The 24513-nt window shown below is 37.4% G+C and overlaps 1 protein-coding gene across 1 annotated transcript in view; it reads right to left on the bottom strand.

Moving 5' to 3' along the window:
- TRAF3 (TNF receptor associated factor 3) overlaps nucleotides 1-24513 on the bottom strand; it is a 62202-nt gene that overhangs the window by 9558 nt on the left and 28131 nt on the right. Inside the window, exons 4-10 of the mRNA XM_030452039.1 lie at nucleotides 17778-18034; nucleotides 14739-14790; nucleotides 12936-13040; nucleotides 11879-12046; nucleotides 7532-7612; nucleotides 4816-4890; nucleotides 2916-3008 (exon numbers count right to left, since the gene is read on the bottom strand). Of these exons, the coding sequence (XP_030307899.1) occupies nucleotides 2916-3008; nucleotides 4816-4890; nucleotides 7532-7612; nucleotides 11879-12046; nucleotides 12936-13040; nucleotides 14739-14790; nucleotides 17778-18019 (816 nt within the window). The 5' untranslated portion in view covers nucleotides 18020-18034. The remainder of the gene's footprint in view (nucleotides 1-2915; nucleotides 3009-4815; nucleotides 4891-7531; nucleotides 7613-11878; nucleotides 12047-12935; nucleotides 13041-14738; nucleotides 14791-17777; nucleotides 18035-24513) is intronic.

The raw sequence follows: 24513 nt of genomic DNA, 5'->3' as shown, positions 1-24513 counted from the left end.
AGAAAAAATCTCAAGGCTGAACAAATCCACACCTAGGTACTTGAGAAAATTTTAAAGAAAGACTTTTAATTTTAAATAGTACCTCTGCCTCCCATATATTTCAGATCTGCATCTTACTTTTCCTTAATGAATCAGAGCTCTTCAGTTAATTGGGATTTTTACATTACCCTTCTCTCACTGTTTCCTCCCCAGGCCTCCCAATCATAAGGTAGTTACACTCTGTGTCACTAGCATTACATTTCCATTTTTGTACAAGTTAAAAACGTGGGCCTGTCTTGCACTGAGATTTTCCACGCAGTTTTACAGAACAGAAGAAAAAGAGAATTATGTCCTGCAGCCCTTAATCCCACAGAACTGCCATTGCTAAGTCAGTAAATGTAGTTTGGTGGTAACTTGTGAATAAGAAATCCTTAAGACTAGAGTCTCCTAACTGCATCTGCCAGAAGTCTTTGGAACTTGAGTTAAAACACAGAGTAAAGGAAACACAGCACCTTTTCACAAACAGCAATCAGGTTCTTTTCCTTCCTTGTCAAGCATGCTGTTATTCAGCACTTTTTCAAGTTATGCTATTGCTTATTACCCCTTACTAAAAAGGAATGGAACACACACCACAAAGAACTGGGTTAAAACAGGCAGGTCCCACATTTAAGAAACATATTAAAAAAGAAGAATTAGTCTATATCAGATTTTTTAAAGAATGTGACAAAGCCACAAAATTATGTTCAAGTCATTGTTTCCAACATCATAAAACTGTGGGAGTTTCAGTCTGGCAAGTCTCTCCTCTCACAGAGTGAACACCAGATTTTAATACACCCCACAGAGTTTTGATTCTCTTACTACCCTTTCCCAACAGCATCATTCAAATACCAAACTCATAACTTAGCACAAGCTTTGCAGGTCTGGAGACTTTCCATTTGCATACTCCACAAAGCACTGTTAAAAAACGTGGTGACTGGAAGAAGGCAACTTTTCCTTTCCCCTTCAAACATATCAGAGGGTGTACCCCAGATGAAATCTTGACCCTAGAGAAACCAACAAGACTTCCACTGACATCAGCACTGCCAAGGTTTTTGTGATATTCACTGGCTAAGTTAACTTTGCACTGTTGCTCTTCAGTGCATCCATTATTTTTTCTCAAAAAAAGAGAGCAACAATGAAGTTGCAAATTACTTTGTTACCCTTCTCTAGAATAAAGTCACTAACATATGATACATGGTTAGCTATTCTGGTAACTTGGCAGAGTCTTGGAATTTCCAGTGATTCAACTCTATTATGAAGAAGTTAACAAAGCAGGAAGTGAAAAGAAGAGAGAGAGACAGAAAGAGAAAGAAAAGATGGACAAACAATGATAAGCAGTTATGTCCTAAATGAAAGTTAAACCAAAAATATATATAAGTAGTGAAGTGTATATTCTCTTAGCTCTATTAGAAACATACACAGAATTTGTTGGGCATTTTTTAAATGACAAAGCACCTTTCAGGACACTGACAAAAGGCAGAACATGATCTGTTCTGTAAGTCACAGGGAACGTTTTTTTTTCCTATCATGTTAAATAAATTGTATAGTTTAATCAGAGTTATTAAAAAAGAACAAAGGACATAAATCTGTTAAAATACAGCTCCTACATTAATAAAGAGATTCAAGTACAAAAGCAAATTTAAGTATTGTTATTGATCATCAAACTAAGACTCAGATATGTAGTAAAAATTCTACCTGAAAAAAACCAACCTACACTAGCTTGCTCTCAGGCTCAATGGTTTCCTTAGTGGGGCTTCAAGTTAAAGAAAAAAAAAAAAAAGCAATTCATGGACAATTGTGTTGAGGACAAAAATTACTATTTTGCTGTTCCCATTAACTTCTGCTTTAAAACTATGCTTCCTGCAGCTGCAGGACTTTGCTAAAAACCCATGTATGAGAAATGCAAGAAGGAAATGTGATTTCTAGGCAGCATTTGCTAAAATGGAGCTAACAGTCTGCAATGAGATGACAGAAGTCACAAGCCATGCAGACCTTAACTGCACACTCAGCTTACATTGGAATTGTTGGTTTATTAAACCCATTCTAGAAAAACCTGAAGAGGCTCCTGACTCTACTGCCTGCACTTGTAGAACAGTTTTGTGATTCAGCAATTTCCTCACACACTCCCCCCAAAAAACCCCAGGATTATTTCAATAGCTATGTGAAACAGAAATTTTTTCAAATTATTTTTTTTTAAAATAAAGTTATTTGTTCAGAAGTTTGCATTTCTAAACCAAAGCCTTAAATTTTATCTGGACAACTGATGGTTAAATCATTCATACAATTCACAAAATTGCAGATGATACTGCTATGATTTCCAGCATTTCCCAAATATTCTAAAAGCAGGAGCCCCAAGGAAGCACTGCAACCATCAACTTCATTCTGGTCTAGCAGTAAAGGAGAAATTATCGTGTCCATAAGCTACAATGTGTTTAATTTAATTAACCTTTGAAGGTCATTAGTTTCAGAGACCAAGAACAAAAATAAAATAAATAACCAGTGTATTGCAGGGTATTTCTAATAATGTTATCTCTGCAAAAATACTGAAGTAATAAAAATACAGCTCATACTGCTGCCATAGCTTTTTGAACCATCCCTTTCGTAAGAAGGAAGCTCAAAGAGAATAATTAATACTGGACTACCTATCTGTGTGAAGAAACTGTTTTAATTAAGCTACCAATGAGGAAAATTGTATATGGAGTTGTGAAGCCAAGTTTCTCACAGCATTTTATTATAACAAAGGTACCAGATAAGCTAAATGGCTTGACTCCTTTTGGAGCCTACCTAGTGCTTTAGCTGTACTGCTGAACAGCTGTTAAACAGAAAAAGTGTTTCTTCCAGTACTTTTATATGATTTAAAGAAATCAATTAAAATTAGAAGTGAGTAGAAGATATACCTTATTTTCTAGAGCATTGCTCCACTCTTTCAATAAGTTAACATGCTGCACTGCTGAGCTGGCTTCATGTGCTTTAATTTGTTGGTTTGTTCCCTGTGACAACAAAGAATTTATACATTTTAGCCAATTCCACTTCTTTTAAACCTACAAAGAAAGAGTATATCAAGACATCGAACCACCACTACATATTTTGGTTCACAGATGCATGTTGCAGAACCGTAGAGAAAAGGGAAATCTACTTGGGAATTTACAAAAGTCATGAATACATTTAATATAGCAAGTGTTTTATACAACTGCCATATATCTCCACCCAGTGTACTTGATACATCAAAGACAATCGAGATGAACGAGATTTACAAAATAAATTGTAGTTTAGAGTCTTCTGTGTAGCTTTACACTAAATAAAGCACAATAAAGCTCTTGAGTCATACAAAACCTAAAATGTCCAATTCCCCAAACTGTAATTTAAAATTTCTGTTGTATTCCATGAACAGATTCATAAGCACTAAGTTTTCCCTCAGTTGAGTATTAAAGACAAATATTTAAGATAAATTTATTATCACTGGAAACTGCCAGCTTTCTAAACTACTTTGAGAGATATTACAATGCCTAGTTTGTCATCTAAGATGACATCTAAGATGTTACCATGATTGCTCTGTGATATTCAGGTACAGTGCCTCTGCACAACCTATAAATGCTGTTACAAATAACCACTATATAAGAAGTTTACAGAACACACATAGATCATATACAGAGTACATAAGATGCAGACCACACTACTTTCTTTATCTGTGTTGAGTTGTATTACAGCTACCTCAGTAAGTGTTTTGCAATGCAGGGTATATATTAGCTTTGATGGTAGGTAATGCTGCAGAGCAACTGAAAGGGTTTCCATGATCCTCAAAGTATGTACTCTATATAAAATACTAAAAATATATATGTGGATATATGTACATATATGCACACATATACATACATAAAATGAATGGCAATACATACGACATAACAGTGGGCAAGGTTACAGCGCTGATCAGTTCTACCACTACGAGCATTACTGTTAACACTTAAAAATGATGCTCATTACTTGAGAACCCAGAAATACCTGCATCAAGTAGCTTATTCAGGAGTGTTGCTGCTTACTGTTGTCTCTTTAAGTTATCATGGCCTAACAAATCCATCATTCCATCTGATAAACTCCATTTTTCCTGTCAGGAGATTCTGACAGTTCGTGACTAATCTCTTTATTATATAAGCATCCGAATTCCCAGAGATATACAAGGGATGCTGAATATGGGAATGGACTGGAATGCTACTACTGAAACTAAACTCTTAGGTTTAGCTGTGACAAAATTTTAAAAATATTGCAGGGATTGCCAGGATTATAATCTAAAACATTTTCTAAAAATTAAATTTTGTGCTATGTTTTGATTTGTACACCTATGTGCACACAAACATATGAATGCACACAAAAATATGTCTTAAGAGTGCTAACCTATGTTTAACCTGAATAAAAATACTAAGACACAAATGAGAGAAAATATAAACATACTTATCTCAAGAAAATAAATACTTTCAGAGTAACAACTCCAGTTACTAGTCTATTTTCCTGAAGAACAAAAGTGACCTTCCTCTAAGATAAAAAGTTTTTCACATGTTATCACCTTCCTGTTTCAACAAGATGTACCTAACAAATGAGCTCTGAAACCACTACAGGAATGTGTGGCCTTTTTGTATTGTTTACTTTTAAACTGCAAAACCAAACATCTGCTGCATAATCACTTGGTGCAACTGGATGACTTTTCTTAACCATGACTAGAGAAGTCCAGAACTTTCACGTCAAAGAGTTAGGTTCTATTTGCAGACTTTCATCAATTGGGAAGTACAATTGGTATATACTGACCTGAAAAGTGCAGCCATAACGCTTAAAACTACAGGTACTTGGGGCATTAATACATTCTGACAAATGTGCATTCAACTGCAATAGGAAAAAAATGTGAGTTTTGGCAAAAGATGTTTGCATGATAATGCTCAAAACATAAAAGGGCACAGGTTATCAGGTTTGTATTGTGTGCTGTTTGCAGAACATACAATAAACGTGTGTATATTTTCTCCAGTCTGACCTAAAGTGCAAATACTATATATACACATATGTAAACCACACACACATGCCAATACAGTATACAGTGTGATACATTTAATGTACAGTGAAACTTTTACTAAAGACTATTTCAGTAGACAATCCAATTAAAAAAAAACCCAACCAAATAAAAAGAACACACTCTACAATTATTGATCTGATTTCATTTTACTTTAGGAAATAGCTTATCTTTTTGCAACAAATCGTTTTTATTGGTGTTCTGAGCAAGTCTTAAGATCAGTTTCACTGTAGCACATTTTTTCTAATCCTAAGTTCACAGGGAACCAGTTTCTCAAAACATAACATGCAAAATTTTTGTGCCTAAATTTAACAATTAAATTACACAAAAAAGACTAAACAATTACTGCATGAAACACACGAGTTTTAGAATAGGTACAGTTAAGCAACTTTTAAAAAATGCAGTACACAGGATTAAAACTGATTAGTAAAATGCCTGCATTTTTCAGATTGAGATATAGTCCAATATCTTGAGTTATTATCAGCAGAGACCACTTTTCATTTGAAAATAAACCAATTCACAGAGGCATTTACATATCTACAGATGGCAGCTATTGCAGCACAGAGGGCAGGAGCTAGATGCAAACTGCCTAAAAGTTGGAGCAAAGCACCACTTTTGGATAGTTCAAGAAACACTCTCTCAAAAAAATTCCCACAAAGCAGACAGGAGCTAGTCTAGCTCCTCAGCTGGCACACTTCTGGATTTCAAAATCTCATTTGAAATTCCCGCACCATAACCTTCACATGACTCAGCTCATCCACCTCCATGGAAAGAGGTGGTGAACCCATTCTGCTTTGACCGTGGCACTCTGCAGCAGGCAGGACTGTCTTTAAAATCTGATCCTGAGATGCAAGCAGTCACTCATCTCTGTTATACACCTACTGTGTTCTAAACACTGTCTGCAGAAATTCACAGTATAGTTTCAAAAGATACATGGTTCAGAAAAAAGTGGGACCAAGTAAGAAAGAGACACATGGTATAACAGGCTTTACAGGAATGCCAAACTTCCAACTTCTCAAAACTAGAAGTCTGCCAAAGAGTTACGGATTAAATATGAAAAATTTCCTTTCATCCTACAATAAAATATTAACTTGTTGTACACTACAGAATTTTCTCAAACTGTTAGGCAGGCATTTTCCCATTTTCTGCATTAGTCATTGACCCTAACCATGCAGCTAAGAAATATATACATTATCACAGTATCAGAAGAAATTAAACATACAGCAACAGATGATGCAGGGCAAGATGACTATAAAGTTCTGTTTCTACCACTGGCTTCAGAACCCAATTCTGACTTTAAGACTAATGACCCAGGTTTCAAAGGGTCAGCTGTTATTAGAACTCAGACAGACTTCCTCTCAAAGTAACTGCTGAGGCCAAGATTTAAGAATATGCCTAAACGCTCCAGACCCAGAACTCTTAATAAGCACTTATAAAATACATACACTAAGCCAGCTCTTTTTTCTTAGGAGCTCAATTTCTCTTAAAAGGTACAGTATCTATCATACATTTTATATTTAATTATCCTGGGGTAAAAATCTGCCCCTATGTTTGGCAGGTGCATTATGTGCCCTGTGCACTATGACATGATTAATAATTTAGATGTGCAACTGAAAAATCCTGTGACTTCAGCTCAGGAAGTACCAGTGAAAAGAGAAAAGCTTATCCTCAGATCAGAAACTTCACTTTCCTTAAGCAAGGCTTACAGAGCACTGAAGACTTAAACAAGATCTTCCCCACCCTTGGTGAGGTAGTTCTAGTTTTAGAAAAAATAACACACATCGACTTTAACCGATGCTACTTATATCTTCTAGCGTACAAGAACATAAACCTTTCTTGTTTGAACAGATTTCTGTTTTTTTTTTAAATCTGGCCTACCTATTACTGCAAGTTTCTATACATTAAGAGAAATTTTTAGGCACTGTTGCATCTGGCCATTGTAATGTACCAATATTGCCCCGTATCTTACACTAATTCTTTAAGTCAGTTATTATTTTTTCTGAAATTTATCGTATTTAACAATAAACCAAGTTCTTCCATTGAATGAGTCTACACATTTATGATTTTTCTAGTCTTTACTAACTCTTGTCAATGTGCACTGTATTTTATTCTTTTTGTATTAATATAAGCTAACTACCCCAAGATGCTGCTCTGCTGTGCTCAACAAACACTTCAAATATGGGAAGGGAGAGATAGTAAAACCGAAGCAGGAAAGACATGCACTAATCTTGGGCATGCCAAGTATATAATGACACAAAACTAAGAAATTATTTACTTTAAAATAGTTTTTCAAGAAATAATGAAAAATATTTGCGTGTTATCACACTTAACTGTGTGGTAGAAAAAGCTTTTCTTTAGATCTCACATTCTAATAAGGAAATGGCTTCTGGCAAAATTCTTGCGAGATCTTACTAAAAATTTTTTTAATTTTTCAACACAGCACAGGACATGACTTCTTACCTCGCTCCTCATGAGTGTTTTAACACTACATTTATGAGGACATGAAACCATGACACACGGGCAGTCTGTATCTTCATGTTTCTACAGAGGAAAAAGCAAACAAACCACAAATCAAATCTTAACTCTGAAATTACAGAGGACTTATCAGCAAAGAAAAACATCCTACAACATTTAAGAAACCCACATAAGATATTTTTCAGTGTTCATCTCCACTGTGCTCAGATACAGAACTGCAATTGTTCAAACACCAGTTTATGGTTTCAGAAGATGTATTAATACCCTGAAACAAAAATATGGGTTTTCTTGTGTTTTCCCATACAGAGTAAATCTATTTCCTTCCCACTTTACACCTTTTACTTAGAGCAATGAAAGAACAATAAAAGTCAAGTTTTCTTTTCTAAGAATTACTCGCAAAATTGGACATCTTTTAAGAGAGAGTAGAACCACTGGAGATGTCCTTTTCAGTAAGGGTATCCAGTGCATGGGGAAGCTCTCCAGAAATGACCACTGGCCACTCTCAGAAAATCACTTTTTACTCTGTATGGATATTCTCCTTCCAATTCTTTTCCATTTTGATTCCCAAACATCTGATACCACATTCGCTGTTATACACCCAAAGTTAAACAAGATGTTGAAATTTTATCATATTTCTAAGCAGGCATTTTCATCTGAACCTAGATGATGACATACACTTCAGTAGAGCTGTCAAACCATATCTCTGTAGGGAGGGAAGAAAATCAGGCCCAAGATTATAAAATTTACGTTTTTCCTCAGTTTTTCTCAACAAAATTAAAAACCTGAGAAAAAGATGATGTATTGTGTCAAGTGACATGTCCCATTCAACTCAAAACAATTTTTTCTAGGTTTTGGTATATAAAAAAAGCAAAGGAAACAAAGGTCTAAAGGCATATGCCTGTTAGAAAAGGAAGAACAAACAACATGTCCTTTTTGCCCAGCAATAACTTTTTTTTTTTAAAATAAATCAAGACCTGAAGGAAACTCAAACCCTAAGATGTGAAAGGCCTTGGTTAAGAACACTGCCATAAAACTGCAAATATTTGGAACTGTAAACCTACCTTGCACCAGCTATCTCATTAGTTCACTTAAATTTAGCACATTTAGGAAGCGGCAGTCACAGTGAATGAAAGCAAAGAAACCTAAGCTGATCCTTAACCAGAGAGATGGGACAGCCTGCCAAAACATGGGGATGAAGAGTGAGCTTCAGTCCCTCCCCACCAAGACATGGACTTCGAAGCAGGACCCATGCTAACCCCTGAGTAACCTCTGGGAGAAGATGGTTCTCTTCTGAAAGGTGATGGCTCACAGGACCATTTCTGCTGCAACTCAAGACCTGGACCTGGATCTCCCCTTATTCTTAACATACCTGTAATCAGGTTGAAGTGGGATCTCACACAATACTGCACACCTCTGGGACTCTACTGCCCTAGAAAATTCTTCAATGGTTTATCAACTACAAAACTAGAAAATTCTTGCTCCTTTCTAATACTGGTTCTCTAATTTTAACTCACTTTCTCCTCTAACCTAATCAAACTACCTGTCAAAGGCTGTGACCTTTTCAGTTCAGGCAATATGCAACTCTTCAAACCCCTCTCCAGTTCTCCTTCTTGCTCCTCATTCCAGGGCCCACCGGCTGAAACCAAGGGGAGCCTTTCCAATGACTTCAGGACATACCAGACTAATGCCATTCCAGTAGCAGAATCTTCTTCTTACTGACCAACTAAATTCACACAGTCCAGCACACAAACCCAATATCCAAATGCAGCATGTAACATGGGTAACACCACATGCAGGGCACACCTGGTACTGATGAGAGGAAGGCAGGACATGAATAGGGCTCCCCAGAGAAGCCAGTGCCATGCTGGGAACATGTCTGGTTCCTGAGCAGCAGCAAGGGAGGAAGGTGACAATGTCTCCTGCCTTAGTGGCTGACCCAGTCAGCTCAGAAGTCTTTCAGGCTACTGAGTCCAGATTGACTTGGTAGAGTCTGGCTGGGACAGTCTCTTTGGGTACAGGTGGTAGTGAAGAGCCTTAAGTAATGCTGTCCTTCCACATATGTATCAGACTACTACCACCAAATACTAACTTCATAGCAGAAACTCTTCCAAGCAGTTTTGGGGACTATCTGCCAAAAAATGTAGTAATTCAGAAGCATTTCAAGCTTCTATTTCCTGTTTTAACAATGCACCATCTTTATTTGCCAGGAGTCACAGGATGGAAGGCACAAAGAAACTAAGAAGTTAACTCAGCTAGTTAAAGTGCAAGCAAAACAAGTGCAATCTTAAAAAAAAAAAAAAAAAAAAAAGTGTACTAACATTGTAAAAAGACTGCCTTCAATCACAGGGATTTCCTACTCCACTGGTCATGGGATTCTATGAAGACATGAACCATACCTACTCCACTAAAACTATTTTTGTTTCCATTTGCATACCTTTTTTCTTGGTATGCTCCCTCTAGCTCCATTTTCAGCCTGCTTCAGTCATAATTACATTGGAGAAAATTTTAGGATACAGAAGCTAGAGAGAGACTTGAGCTCTGGGTGACAAAACTCAAGTGAGAAGTCAAAAGGAACCTTTCATTCAAACATACAGTCTCACAAGGTAACATTTAATCAGGACACAACAATTAAAAGCACCTCCATTATTATAATCACTGAACTTCTAAAAAACCTAGGAAACAAATAAAAAATAGCAGCCAATTCCTAATCTTCTAATTGTGGAGTTTTCTGAACACTTAGAGCAGTATGGAAGTAAAAATATTCTTTTGCTATGTACCGAAACAACATATAAGCCAAAGATAACATGGGAACACTTAACAATGCTTGGGAATCTTCTGACTTACAAATGCAGATTTGTTTAGCACTTTTAAAGGCAGGTGAATAGTAGTACTGACTTTAATACAATCAAAATACTGGCATCTCAACTACATTTTAAACTTTTTTGGCTCTCTGGATAAGCCAATTCTATTCCCATTTAAGAAACTCAGAATTCAACAACTTGATTCTGGGCAACAAGGACTTTATTGACACTCTTTTCTGTTCCTCAGTCATATACCATTCTTGCTTCAACATATATCCCTACAATAGGTTTCACTTGAATTAAAATCTAGTAGACTAAAACCTGTCTCAGCCTCAAAATATCTTGCAAGCTACTGCTAGTTCAAAGATTTCATTACCGTTAAATTCATCAAGATCTGGTAAAAGACAAAGCTTTAAAACAGAGTTCTATGTTCCTCAAAATGTAAGGATGACTTCAAACTCCCCAAAATGTAACTACATTGCTCCTATAAAAAGAAACTGTCTGCAGTTTCTAAGCTTGTGGCTTAGATATGGAAATCCAGTTTGTACAACAAGACATATTTAATATTCACTGATTTGAATTCCCAGCCTGAAGGCAAATCTGGAAGAACAGCGTGCATAATCTAAACACAGTTTCATCTCTGTCAGAATGTGCTAGAATAAGGACAGTGTAAACTTATTTTTTCCTGTGTATTTTCACATCTCAGCCACCTTATACTAGGTAATGCACTAGGTAATTGAGATATCAGCCCTCGCAAGTATACACTCAAAGGAGAGAAAGCCCAATCTAAATCACAACTTGGTGAGGTTCTACCTGTGCCTTTTTGTAACAACATCTCTTACCAAAGAATGCTTATCATCATGAGACTTCACTTAGCAGACAACACAATACACAAGAACACAAATGAAAATGAAATTCTCATCACTCTTACTAGACTAAAAAGGTCTGAAATCTGAGACTACCAAACTATGGAAATTATGTAAACATTTTTTTAAAATGTTAGAATAACAGCAAGAAAGATTCAGCATAAAACAGTTCAATGCGAAATAACACACACAGAGTCAATCTACAGTTCCATGTGTAAAGTATGACTTTCTGAACTTCTACTCTGTACTGGTAACTCACAGCATGTGGCTTACAAGAAAAGCTCCTTGTATGCCAAGAACAGCAATACCTCTGCCTAAACCTGTCAGTTTGATGGTTCTGCAAAGACACAATTTGCTTTGACACCGTCTCCTCCTCTCCTCTCCTAACAGCTCAAGCAGTACCTGAGGAGGATTATATGCAAGTCAATTGCTACGCTTTTGATTTTCCTGCACAACATTTAATTGTTATCATGGTATTTGCATTTATTGTATCAGTTTAAGCAAAAAACCCAAAAGGCATAGTAAAAATTAGTATACGTATTATGCAATGGGTAGGATTTTTTAAAATGCAGTATCTGAACATCAAAAAAAAAAGAAGCCCACGAGGAAATATTATTCCACATTAATATTCAGGATACTGTTCTACACACAAGAAAATACTGCACCTGCAACATTATCATTGGGACTTGGCTTTTACAGTATTTACAGGTTGTCTCCCGGTATTTACAAGTCTTTTCTATATGGTCTGGCAAATCTTTTCTCAGTATTTTTTCTTTGCAATCAGCACGAGGACATGAAAGTTCTTCAAACTGACAATCAGTTTTCAAATGCATCTGAAAGATTAAAAGAAGAGAAAATAGTCAAGCCAACTAAGTTTTGCATGTCTTCTGTCCTTTGAGATATGCCACATTAAATAACTTCAGAATCAAAATAAGCAAAGCTATTTTTGCACTATTATTTGCAAGAGCAAGTCCTAACAAATTTACTCAGGAATATCATTCTAACTTTACACTCCATTTACTCAGACAGCAAATTTAATTGTGTTTTAGATGTACAAAAACTACTGTTAAACTTCTAAGCACAGTTCAAAATCCACACAGGCTATTTAAACAGAAAGTAAGCATTCTTTTTCAAGGTGTATTTAAAATAAACATACATTGTGCTCTAGTTAAAGTACTGAGGTTGCTCATTCAAAGCAAGTTTGAGTACCCACACACCTCACTGCAGACTGCTGTGTAGCCATCCCTTCTGATTGTTAGATTACTAGATTACTGCTATTTTATGCTTTCATGAAAAAAGCTATAAATTTCTTCCTCTAAGTCTGAAGAAGCCAAAGGTTTAACTCCATGCATAAACCACCACTTATAGAAGATTAAGAATGGTTAAAAAAAAACCTATACACACACCAAAAGGGAATTTGAATTTTTCACATTTGTAAAGTACACATTAAGATTTCTCCCAATTTCAGTCCTCACTCCTTGTTCCCCTTCATGCATTTACATTTCTAAGTTTTGGTGTCACACAGTCACAATTTTTTATTACGATTCCTTATAGCTTATTGAAAAGCTGAGTTTCAGAACAGTTTCACTCTATTCTGACCTCTATACATCAGACTAACCACTAGCATAAGAAAGTCAAGAAATGGACTGGGGTTTTAATTTGCTTGATTTCTTCCCATTCCTTAATTCCTAAGGAAGCTTATGACTATATTAAGTTACTTACCAGTAACTGACCCAAAGACAGCTGTTCTTTACAGCCCTTGTTTTCATTTCTGCAGTATATCTGAAGGGCGAGTAGTTCTCTCCTGCAACAATTATCTTTAAATACCTGAAAAATCAAAAATCACCTAATTTTAGAAATTTAAAACCACTCAAGAATATACAAGTTCAAATAAAGTAGCTATCTGACTACAGCAGTATCACTTAATTTTAGCTTTATATGTCAGAAATAAAATCCTAACCATTTTTTCTTGAATGTGCATATCAGAGATTCCTCTACTATGAAACATCCCAGTGAAAGAGTATTTTGGACAGATGCTCTACTACTCTTTCACTTTCACTATAAATACAGATAAAGGCACAAAAAAGGACTGGTTTTAATTTTTTTTTTTTTTTTCTATTTGCTTGCCATTAATAGGCTTGCATAAACCAGAACTCTCTATTACACTTTTACTCTGTAATTACTCTGCATGCCAACATTTAACAGCATCAACCCAGAACTATGCCCAGATCTGCTCAGTGACTATGAGATCTATCTCCAGCACCACTGAAGAAGGAAATGCTACATTCTCATCCAGTCTCATCTGACACAGGTCACTGATTTCTGTTGACTTTTCAGATACATAATGTGAAGTTTATTGAATCAACAAATTTCATCTGAATAATCCATTTCCAGTACTGCAGTATTTTTTCCAAAGTAATTCACAGTGCTACTCCATGCAGTTTTGCTGACTGAAATTAACATAAGAAGGCAATTCTTGGAACAGTTTGGCCAGGACTGTTTAAAAGCCATCAGCAATTTTATGGGAAGAGAGTGGTTTCCAGTTTCATGAAAATTACTGGCTTGCACCTGTTACACTTACATGTATTTAATACACACTGCCCTTCATGTCCTCCTCTGATTTCAGGGATCTTTGAGATTTCATAACAAATGTACATATTTATGTATATGGGGAGCTATCAAGCCAGAGTCAAAAGAACAAAGAAAAATAAAGCAGACATGATTATTGGTGTGAGCTCCTGAAGAGCACACCCATGTCAAAACTACTGAGGATTGGTCAGAGAACTACTTTGTGTTGAGACAAGGAGAGATTAATGTACCCACTAACCTTTTCCTGAAAAGCTTAACTATTAGAAGTATTTATTTAGGCAATGAAGACTATTGCCACAAAGAATTTTCTAAGCACATTAAAAAAAATCTAACATAACACATGCGTAAACCACGTAACATTTTTTCTACCCTCAACCTTTCAAAGGCAACATAAAGTTTTATTGTGAAAAAACATCAAAGAGGGTTATCAGTGAGACAGCTTATCCACATAAAGATATGCTGAGTCTATGGAAGTTGCTGGAACTCCACACTGTTCTGCTTCTAGCTCGGTTCATAGAACAAGACAGAAAAAACAAATTAGGGAAGCAGTAGACACTGTTCTGCAGCCAAATCAGAAGCAAAGTTTGCCTGCATCTGCCACACCTCTGTATCTACTGAAGATACAATACTTCTTGTCATCCTCCCAGTTGATGGGAAGGTAACTGCAATTTGTTGCAGTAGCACCCAGCTATGAAAATAAGATGTGACACCTGGCTGGGTCATTAAGAATGAAGATGACGTGGCTTTTCCTAGCATGTGTTAAGTGGTAAAAATGGGCTGTCTTCCTATATAATATGCATGTCTTAAGTTTTATAACAAAATCACCTTCTGCAGGTAGCTTATTAGGCTTATGAAATTATTCCCATACAGCAATAACACATCTTATGCACACCACAGAATTCAATACTCTTGAATAAGAAACAGTTTTAACAATACCTTATCTTTTACTATGCTTTCTTGACACGCTGTACATTTTGGACTAGAAGAACTGGAGAGAAAACAGAAAACTATTTAAACTCATCTGTATTTCTGTAGTACAAAAATTTCCATTTGAGCCATTTAGTTATACAATATGATTATACAGTATATTATATACATATACAATGACTATACAATATATTTTAAAAATCATTAAAAGTGAATACAGTTCATTGTAATAAGATAAATATTACTTTAAAATAATGTAAAATTGAGTTTTCAGCGGAGAGTATCTGGCATTGTCAAGTAAATAAGATCTCCACAATGTCTCCAGCTCACTGTGCAATGGCTTTCATCAAGGCAGCAAAAATTCATTCCTTATTTTACAGCTTGCACCTGATCCACAATTTTCATCACTTCTCAATCTGTCTATGCAAACAGGAAAAATACCATCTCCTCAATTACCTTTTTCAAATACCAACTAATTAAACTTTACTTTGACATCTATTATACATCCTTCTAGGGTAATAAGTGTTTATGTCCATCTCCTTCGAGTCTGTTCTACTTTTAGCAACTGTTACAGAACCTTCCTGCCTTCTTTATCTGAACAACTACCCTGTAGCTGTTTTGGTAAACTAATAACCCAACCTGTGATCTCTTAGACAAGAGGTAGGCTGAGGAGCAGAGCAGTGTGTGGACAGAAACCAAACTGTTGACAACTGTTGTTTTAAGAAGCCTGTGGTCCTACAGGTGTTTCCAACTCTGATCTGCTAGGTGTTGTAGTGTAAATCCCTTTGTTCCTTTTTAGCTCCTTTTCCCCATTTAAAATGAGGACAGCCATACTGATCTCCCTTGTAAAGCACCAAAACCCCTGGATGGAAAATGCTAGGTAAAACTAGGTAAATTCTTGTAAAAAGCACCTCATTGGCAGGCAAACTAAGCTGCAGTGCAAGCAGCCATGCAAATCAATGTAAAAAGATGAATAAGTTTGATTATGTTATACATACAATCAATACGGTTATTAGAATCATCCCACTGGCTTATAATCCTTGAATTGATTTCTCTGCCCCATATTTATGAGTATCTTAACTACCTTGCAGCTTCAGTATCTGTAATATTTTTCTTAAACATTTTTCCTTTCTTAGGAAAAAAAAAAGAAACCAAGGGCATATAGAATTTAATACAATGTCATGATCTCCTTGCTTTTACTGAAGTCACTCAAGCATCCCACTTGCTCTTTTAAACTACTACTGCATAGTGAGCAGACATCTTTACTGCATTATCTACACTTACTCCCAATTCTGATGTCCTCAAATAGCCCTGGAGAACCTGCCAACATGTCATCAGTGTGTGTATACAGCAGAAGCACAACAACACTGCAACATTTTTGTGTCAAACACAGAAACCATGTAAACTTTACTTCCAGTTTTACAGCACAGTTTTTATTTCTCAAGAAAAGGAGATGTGCATTTAATTTTAATAAGGGATTTGTTTGCAATGAGCACTGAAGTATGGTAAAATAACTCAAACAGAAGAGCAAGGTGGTAGATGGTGGTACTCATGTGTCCTGTTCAAGAACACACCAGTTGGAAAGTCAAGAAGGTAAAATTAATTACTCATATTTTAACTGCACTGGAATAGGCATGCAAGCATGTCCCACAGCAGGGAAGGAAAACTACCCAGATTCCAGCAATTCCAGGATTGTCACTGTTTAGATTGTTAAAGATCTGCTCACACCCAAGCATAGGAGGTGTTTGGGTTTTTTCCTAACTATTATTAACCATGTGAGAGTCTTCCAAATGCATAGATTCAGAAATAACTGCATTTCTTAATTACAAACTATACCTCACTAAAAATGTGTATTGAAGGAAAAGTTGGTGCTGTTTTTTGTTGTTACTTTCCATTTGGCATGCTGTAGCACAAAACCTACAGGAATGCAATAGTGAGCTATGGATTGCTGTGTTTGTCCAATACAGAGGTTATTCTTCATCATGAAGCAGAGCAATATAATATTCTCCAATCTTTTTGCCATGCTGCATGTAGTATTGATTTATATCTACCTGAGATTACAGTACTTCTAAGTGAACTACCTGGAGTCAGGATGATTGCAAACAGTAAACAGGAGATCACTGGAGCCTTCCAAGGTCACATCCAAAGTCAGTGCACAACATCCAATGAGCTCACCCTCTTCTGCACCCCTGCTTTCCCAGCAGTAAATTAAAGTACTGACTGCTTATTTACCCCAGGACTGCAGAATGGTGTCCAATCATGAGACCAAATTTTGAAACTGGACTACTGAACACAGACAGTAGCAACGAATCAAAGCTGAGAAGCAAAGACATACATGTGTATTGATGCTTCAATATGAGTATGCTACATACTCTTTGAATTATTGTACTTCTAATTTTTACCTAGAATGGTGAAAGATTGCATCTCTCAGCATTCACTTTACATCTGTAACATTCATTCACACACTTTGCACCCTGGCCCAAACATCTCTGTGAAAGAGAAGCCAGCCTTTTTTATCCTACTGGAATCGACAAACATAAAGCCTGAGGACATACAATTAGAAGGGTTATGGGGAAGAGAAGATGCAAAAGCAGCTACATTTATCCAAGGGTCCCAATACTCAATTGTAAGGCACAGCAAGGTTAGGTATTACCACTCTAAGGAGCCTCTGTAGGCTCACAGCCATGATTCACTGAGTGTATTTTACACCCAAATGTAAGCCATGTTAGCAGTCACAAAAAATAGCTACTCCATCCAGGCTCCATAAGCAATGAATTTCTTGACTAACATATCACTACCTGGGATTAAAACACTGTAACAACTATTCCAAAATACTGATGTAAAGTCTAATTGCCTCATCCTGACCCAGAACAGAACACAAATGTTTGCACCAGCATATGGATAAGAAACAAGCAAGCAAGCAACAGGCAGAAGGAGATAGGGCATTGGCTTAATGCACTCCTAAAACTACAGTGGCATCCACACTATTTTTGAGCAGTTCACAAGATTTAAAGGTATCAATATATTCTATTACAGCAAAAAACATACCTTAGCAAGGCATTCATGCAGGTCTCACAGAATCTGTGTCCACATTCAGTCTGTTTAGGGTTGCATAAGATGAGGCGACATTTTTCACATTTGTACTTATCTTCCACAGCATTTACAAATTTCTCTTTGTAGCCACCTTGCTCTGGAACATAAATTGATGCTGAAGGACTGCGATCAGGATTGGCTCTTTGTTGTACCATTTCTACAGATAAAGGGGGGTCTGTCTTCTTACTGGTGTCCATGCTTTAAGATAGTTTCTGTGAAGCAAATATAAGACACCTCCTGAGAAAGGAAGACCTCTTTTTCCACTTAAATAAAACAAATACAGCATCTTTGAAAGCCTACATAACAACAGAATGTGCTTGTAACACGTGTGTGTCCACACATCATTTGAACATATTGCATTCATATCTACCTATGTATATTACGCATAGCAAATATGTAAAATAGTCTATATTTTTTAAAGGCTCTAGGAAGGCAAAGAATTAAAACCTATTCCCGAAAGCAAAGTACTAGTTAATTATGGGCAATATTCTCTGAACAAAGAAGAAGGGAGTTTGTATTCTTCCATCTCACTCTCTGAAAAATGTCCTTAATACTGAAGTTAAGCCATTAGAGGAAGCAGTGAGGGGTGTGGTGAAGGTACACTGGTACCGTATAACACACAACATAGCAAGTGGTGCCCCCATACCACAGTAAAAAGCAGCCAACCATCAGTATACAAGTGATCTGGAATCTATGCAGCTCCACTACCAACTTCTCCTGTCTATTCCATGAAGTAACAAAATGTAAGTCACCCTTCTCTAAGTCTGCTTTAGACATAACAACAGGTTTTTACTTACTGCACACTTTCCAACATTTTCATCATACGTCCACATATGAAACAGACGTGATAGAACTCACAGTTGACAGAAGATCAGGGCCTACATAACAGGGCCACTTGATTAACTCACCAGGACATAGCACAACTGACAAGCAGCTGAGAAAATTTTGCAGATGAAGGCTGAATTACAGTACTTATTACTTTGGACTGTGACTTTTCTAGGTCAGCATGCAAAACATTATCAGAATCAACAGAGGAAGAATATCCCAGATTAAGTCTGTTTTCAGTAAGTTTCTTGCTTATCTTGTAGTCAAATGCAACTGGTCTCAAAAAAACCTCAGCACATGAAAGGAGAAAGGAGGATGAAAAACCTATTTACATAAGAGAAATGCCTGGCTATTTACAAGAGAAGGGCACTATGTTAATTGGCACTTGAAATATAAACCTATTCCACACCTCTAAAGTTGCCTCAACCCTTGCAGTTACAATTCAGCTTCAAGCAGTAGGATGAGGAAATGAGGCCCTGTTAATTTCTTAATTGTAAATGTACCACACAGTGCCACACAGGGAGTGAAACACCTCACATCTCAAATACAAAAACTTTCTTGGAGACAATTTTTGTATGTCTTATCTTCCTTTGCTAAACCCAAAACAAAAACTTGAAGTGAAACATTTTCCTCTAGATAATTTCTGCACCTTTACTTTTGGTACAGAATTTTCCATAGAGACTAAACAGACAAGGAAGTTTCTTTCATTTCTGATGCCAACAGTTATTTCTAGAAACAAAAAGAACAAATCGCTACAACTCATTAAGGGTAATTTTATGTCATTTTATGTCTTTACTAACATTAGCTGAGCAAGGGCAGAAGTGCTGAAAGCCTTATCCACACTCCACTGCCCCAGAGTAAAGCCTCTCTGTACCTTCGTCAAACAAGGTGAGGGCCCAAGGAAACCATCCTCATAACCCAAGACATAGATCCAATTATTTGGTCTTATTTGAAACCACCAAAATTAAACACACAACCCAAACAAACCAGTTTCTACAGTAACTGAAAGAGAAGTATGAACTGGTTCACATTTTGGATCAATGTCTGCCTGTTTCTTGTCTGCTCTTCAAAGCCTGCAGAGTCTAATGCCTTGGAGTAACAGTATCCATCCCTAACTTAAAGAAACTTGCAGTTCTCATTAATGAGGAAATTCAATCTTTTTTTAAGAGCAAAAGCCTAAACTAAAAGGTTCAGCAGCAAGCATAAAAACCAAACATTATGAGATAATTATGACTCTGAAGAGGCAATTGAAGAAGTTAGAACCAGCACACAAAAAACAAGATTTGATGCTGAGAATGCCAGTCTAGAAGACAAGGAGGTTAAAGAGCAGTGCTATCAATGACAAAAGAAATCAGCTGAAAAAAGTAATCTAGCTTTAGACATTGCCCAATACATGATTTCCATTGCTGAACATCTGTTGCTGCACAGTCATCAGTTTAGGACCTGACACTTTGTTGCAGCTGTAAAAGAAACAGAGATGAGCAAGAAAGGATAAAAAAGTGAAGCTCTGTAAACATCCAGACTAGTGAAACTTGGCTACCTATGGATTTTTTCCTCCTATATGACTGGAAAAGCTTCATTTAGAACTTGTAGTTTAGAAATCTTTAATGACTTTCCGTTCTCCAATTTCTAAGTTTATATATATACACCAATATATCTTTTCCCAATGCAACTGCTTTTTTTTTTTTTTATCATATTCAAAACCTCTACCATTCTGTCAACCCTTGAAGTCAAAAGCAACTTCAAGCACACTGACTGGTAGGAACAATACAGAGAACATGCTTCTCCTTAAAATGCCAGAAAAAACAAGGCATGGCCTGATTCTGACCCACAGAAGAAATTCAGAAAAAAGGCACTAAAAAGAGATGCTGGAAGGAAAACTGGCAAAAAGAGCACACCTGAACTTCTAGGTCATAGAACACAACCTGCTGAATGTCTGCTTCTATATTTAGTTACTTCTAAACAAAATAAAAAGCTAAAGACGATCAGAGAACAATTTCATCATGGAAAATGAATAATTGGTCAGGAGACAGGCGAGTATGAGAAGGAGAATATTCAAGATTTAACTGAGGAGTACCAAATGTCGAACAAGCAGCAGGTGAGAGTTTCACAGAGATATGAAACCACTCAGGGGGTGGACTGTCAGCTGGCAAGGGAGATTTCATACCAAAATAAACTGCACAGGGTTCCACAGGACTCCACTTTTGGAACTGACGTATCAGGTATCTTGGCACAGAAAGCAACCAGAAAGCACATCAATAAATAAAAGTTACTATGCAATATTTAACAGTAAGTTTGGTGTGCTTCAGCTTTTATATTTTTATGAAGTAGATCACACCAGAAGAGCTAAACCAGCACAGCAGCAGAGCAGCCAGCTTAGTGACCAATTCTCTTCCACAATACTCTGAACGGAGAAAATTTTTACTGCAGCAGAAGCCATTCGTGAAGTACAGCAATTAAGAAACAAGCTTAAAAGAACACCAAAACCTTTTTCTTGAAATGAAAGATCTGCATTTAACAAGAGAGTGGGGAGACATGATGCCTGTTAAACTGCACACACAAATCCAACTGCTGTTTGCACAGAGCTACGTCCTCACGCATACGAGTATGGCATCAGTGGTGAACACAAGTGGAGATGACACAAACATTTCAGCTGCTCACCTTTTTCAAGCAGCTTTCTATTATGGTTTACAGACCACTACAGGGGGTCATCTGCAATGTCTTCTTTTCCTTTTCAGGAACCTTTAGCAGAAGGACTCAGATTGTGTCCCCATAATCCTGTTTCAAACTGTCAACAAGAAGAGATTTTTAGGTCCCTCCTCAGTAAGACACTGTAAGAGTGAAGATAAATCCCTCAGAATGCAGGAAGTGGACAGAACATTCCAGATAGGCCAGTTCTGGTGGGGGCCTTCAGTTCCTAAAGGCATAGCAAGCAGCCATCAAGTCAAAGACTCTGGTTCTCAGTTCAGCAAACTAAATCTAAACTCCTAGTTCACCACTTGCTATTTCTTAAGCTCCAGTTTTCCCTGGGAAAAATCGTAACAGTAGAACAATATTACTTTTAGATCTCTTAAAACCACTGAGTCTTGGACAATCACCTTTCAGGACAGATAAGCACTCAACAAAGAGGCTCAGTCACCACAGCCAGTTCTGTCCATTCTTTCTGCCACCTCTCCTGTTGCTGGCATGTGCTCCTGTTCACACTTCTGCAGAGTAACAGCAGCGAGCTGGTTCTGGTCACCAGCTGGGTGACACTGCTTGCTCCAGTCCTCCCTGAGCTCCACTTTTGTCACTACTCCTATTTCACAACATAAGTGATCCAGCATCTAAAGCTGGATCTCAGTTAATCTTTTAGGCTGTATATACCATAATTAAGGTTACAAAAATTCATTGTTACTTAATTCATATTCAAACCAGTACAGAGGATAGGAAACTGGAAGCAAAAGTGTATTTAACAACAAAGATGTTACAAGAATTTGAAAGCAAGGGACTTTCTAAACAAAGAGCACTTTGCTCTTTGCTTAAGCAAGGACACTTGCTCTCACCACAGGGAGTGCAAACATCCTAGAAATGCACATAAGTGTTCTGTACTGTGTATCTCATTTTTTTTATTTGCTTTTTGTGAATAAATCTGATTTGCAACCCAGAAATACATTAAAGCGTCTATAAAAATTCAAAATAAACTTGTATTAAAAAACAAAAAAAATTAACTCTTACACAAGCAAAAACACCCCCAAAAAATTGTCTGCAAATGGGCTGCACAGGGCTCAGCACATAGCAAGCTCTCCATGAGGACAGCTTCAATTTATTGACAATACAAATCAAATAAGGTTTTGCCAGGGTTTTAAAATTTGAAAGGTCAAGAAGTTATTTGAAATAAATGTTTCTGTTATACTACCAGAGAAGAGGTTAACATAAGACACAAGTTTCCAAGTCAGCAAGGTTGCTGATGGCACCAAGCTGGTGCAGCTGACACACTCCAGAGAACAAAGACCATCCAGAGGTACCTTGGTAGGCTTGAGAGTTGGGTCCATGCCTACTTCAGGAAGGTCAGTAAGGCCAAATGCAAGATCCTGCACCTGTGTTGGGGCAGTCCCAAGCATAATTACAGCCTGGGCACAGAATGGATTGAGAGCAGTCCTGAGAAGGATTTAAGGGTATGAGTTGATGAAAAGCTCGATACGAGCAGGAAACATGCACTTGCAGCTGCCAGCTGTATCCTGGGCTGCATCAAGAGTGGACAATAGGTCAAGGGAGATGATTCTCCCCCTCTACTCTGCTCTCATGAGACCCAACCTGGAGTACAGTGTCTTGAGTCCTGGAGTCAACAGGAAAAGGGCATGGAGCTGCTGGAGTGAGTCCAGAGGACAGCCATGAAGATGGTCAGAGCACCTCTCCCATGAAGACAGGCTGAGAGAGTTGTGGCTGTTCAGCCTGGAGAAGAGGAGGCTCTGGGGAGAGCCTGCAGCAGCCTTCCAGTATCTGAAGGGAGCCTACAGGAAAGCTGGGAGCAACTTCTTATAAGGGCATGGAGTGATAACTGGGTAGATCTAGGTTAGACATTAAGAAGAAATTCTTCACAGGAACTGGCTACCCAGGGAAGTTGTGGATGTCCCCTGCCTTGAGGTATTTAAGGTCAGGATGCATGGGGCTTTTAGCAACCTGGTCTGGTGAGAGATGTCTGCCCGTGGCAGGAGGGTTGGAATTAGGTGATCTTTGAGGTCATTTCCAACCCACACCACTCTGTAATTCTATACAGTCTTATTCGGTTACTACTTAGAACAGAAAGGCTTTTTCAAAAAATTACAATTTGCACGGAGAACAAGTTATGCAAACAGAACAACACCACATGCACAGTATCTAAATTAAGCTCTGTAGATTAAACCTCAAGTTAGACAGGGAGCTAAGGAACACCTAAGAAGACTGACCAATCCAATGATTCAAGCTTTCCTCTTCAATAAACAGTTTGTATGTTTTTATCTAAAAAATGTAAAGCCATACAAACTTCAGTGTCTCATCCTAACTAGGTCATTTCTTTGGTAGCACTGGCTGGTTTTTTCCTCTAGTTGTTAATGAGACAGGACTTGTGATTGTACTGTCTCTCCTTCCACCCTCTCAGAAACACTTGGGAACCAACTGGACTGAGAAGTTTCATGAAAATGAGTGGCTATGTGGGGGAACAGAAAGAGAAACTTAATGTAGTGCCCTGGTGAACAAGAGGCTGTAAAAGTGCAACCTCAATCATCATTGCCTCTGGGTAGCCTGTGAGTTGGACAGTCAGTACAGAATTACATCCAAACCAGCCAAGACCAGACAAGCTTCAAGGTTTTAGTCTTCTCCAATACTGTAACAGCAGAGGGTGGCTGGAAGTATTTTTATTTTTTTTTTTTAAATTGAAGATGGGGGAGTAGGGGTAAAAAAGGGATGTAGAACATCTTTTAGGGAACCAGATTTAATCAGTTTCTTCAAAGAGTTTTCTTCTGACCTTTACAGAATACCCTCAGAGAGCCAAATAATCAGGTACCTGGAGTGGTATTCCCAGCTGTTCATAGAATCAGCCAGGTTGGAAAAAAACTCTGAGATCATCAAGTCCAACCCTTGATCCACTACTGCCATGGTTACCAGACCATGTCACCGAGTTCCACATCCATGCTCTTCTTAAAAACCTCCAGGGACAGAGAATCCACCACCTCCCTGGGCAGCCCATTCCAATGTGCAGTCTTCCCAGCTCCTGAGCTTTCCATCACCAGAATTACTGCTTCAAGTTATCACACAGAAATATTTATCTTGAAATTAAATTATTAAAACAATCTGAACTTTTCCTTCATCTTATATTTCAGCATTTTACAGCTTCTAATCAATTCTT

The sequence above is a fragment of the Calypte anna genome, chromosome 5A, assembly GCF_003957555.1.
Source record: "Calypte anna isolate BGI_N300 chromosome 5A, bCalAnn1_v1.p, whole genome shotgun sequence".
In the NCBI taxonomy this organism is placed as follows: domain Eukaryota; kingdom Metazoa; phylum Chordata; class Aves; order Apodiformes; family Trochilidae; genus Calypte; species Calypte anna.
This window is presented reverse-complemented; position numbering and strand designations above follow the sequence as displayed.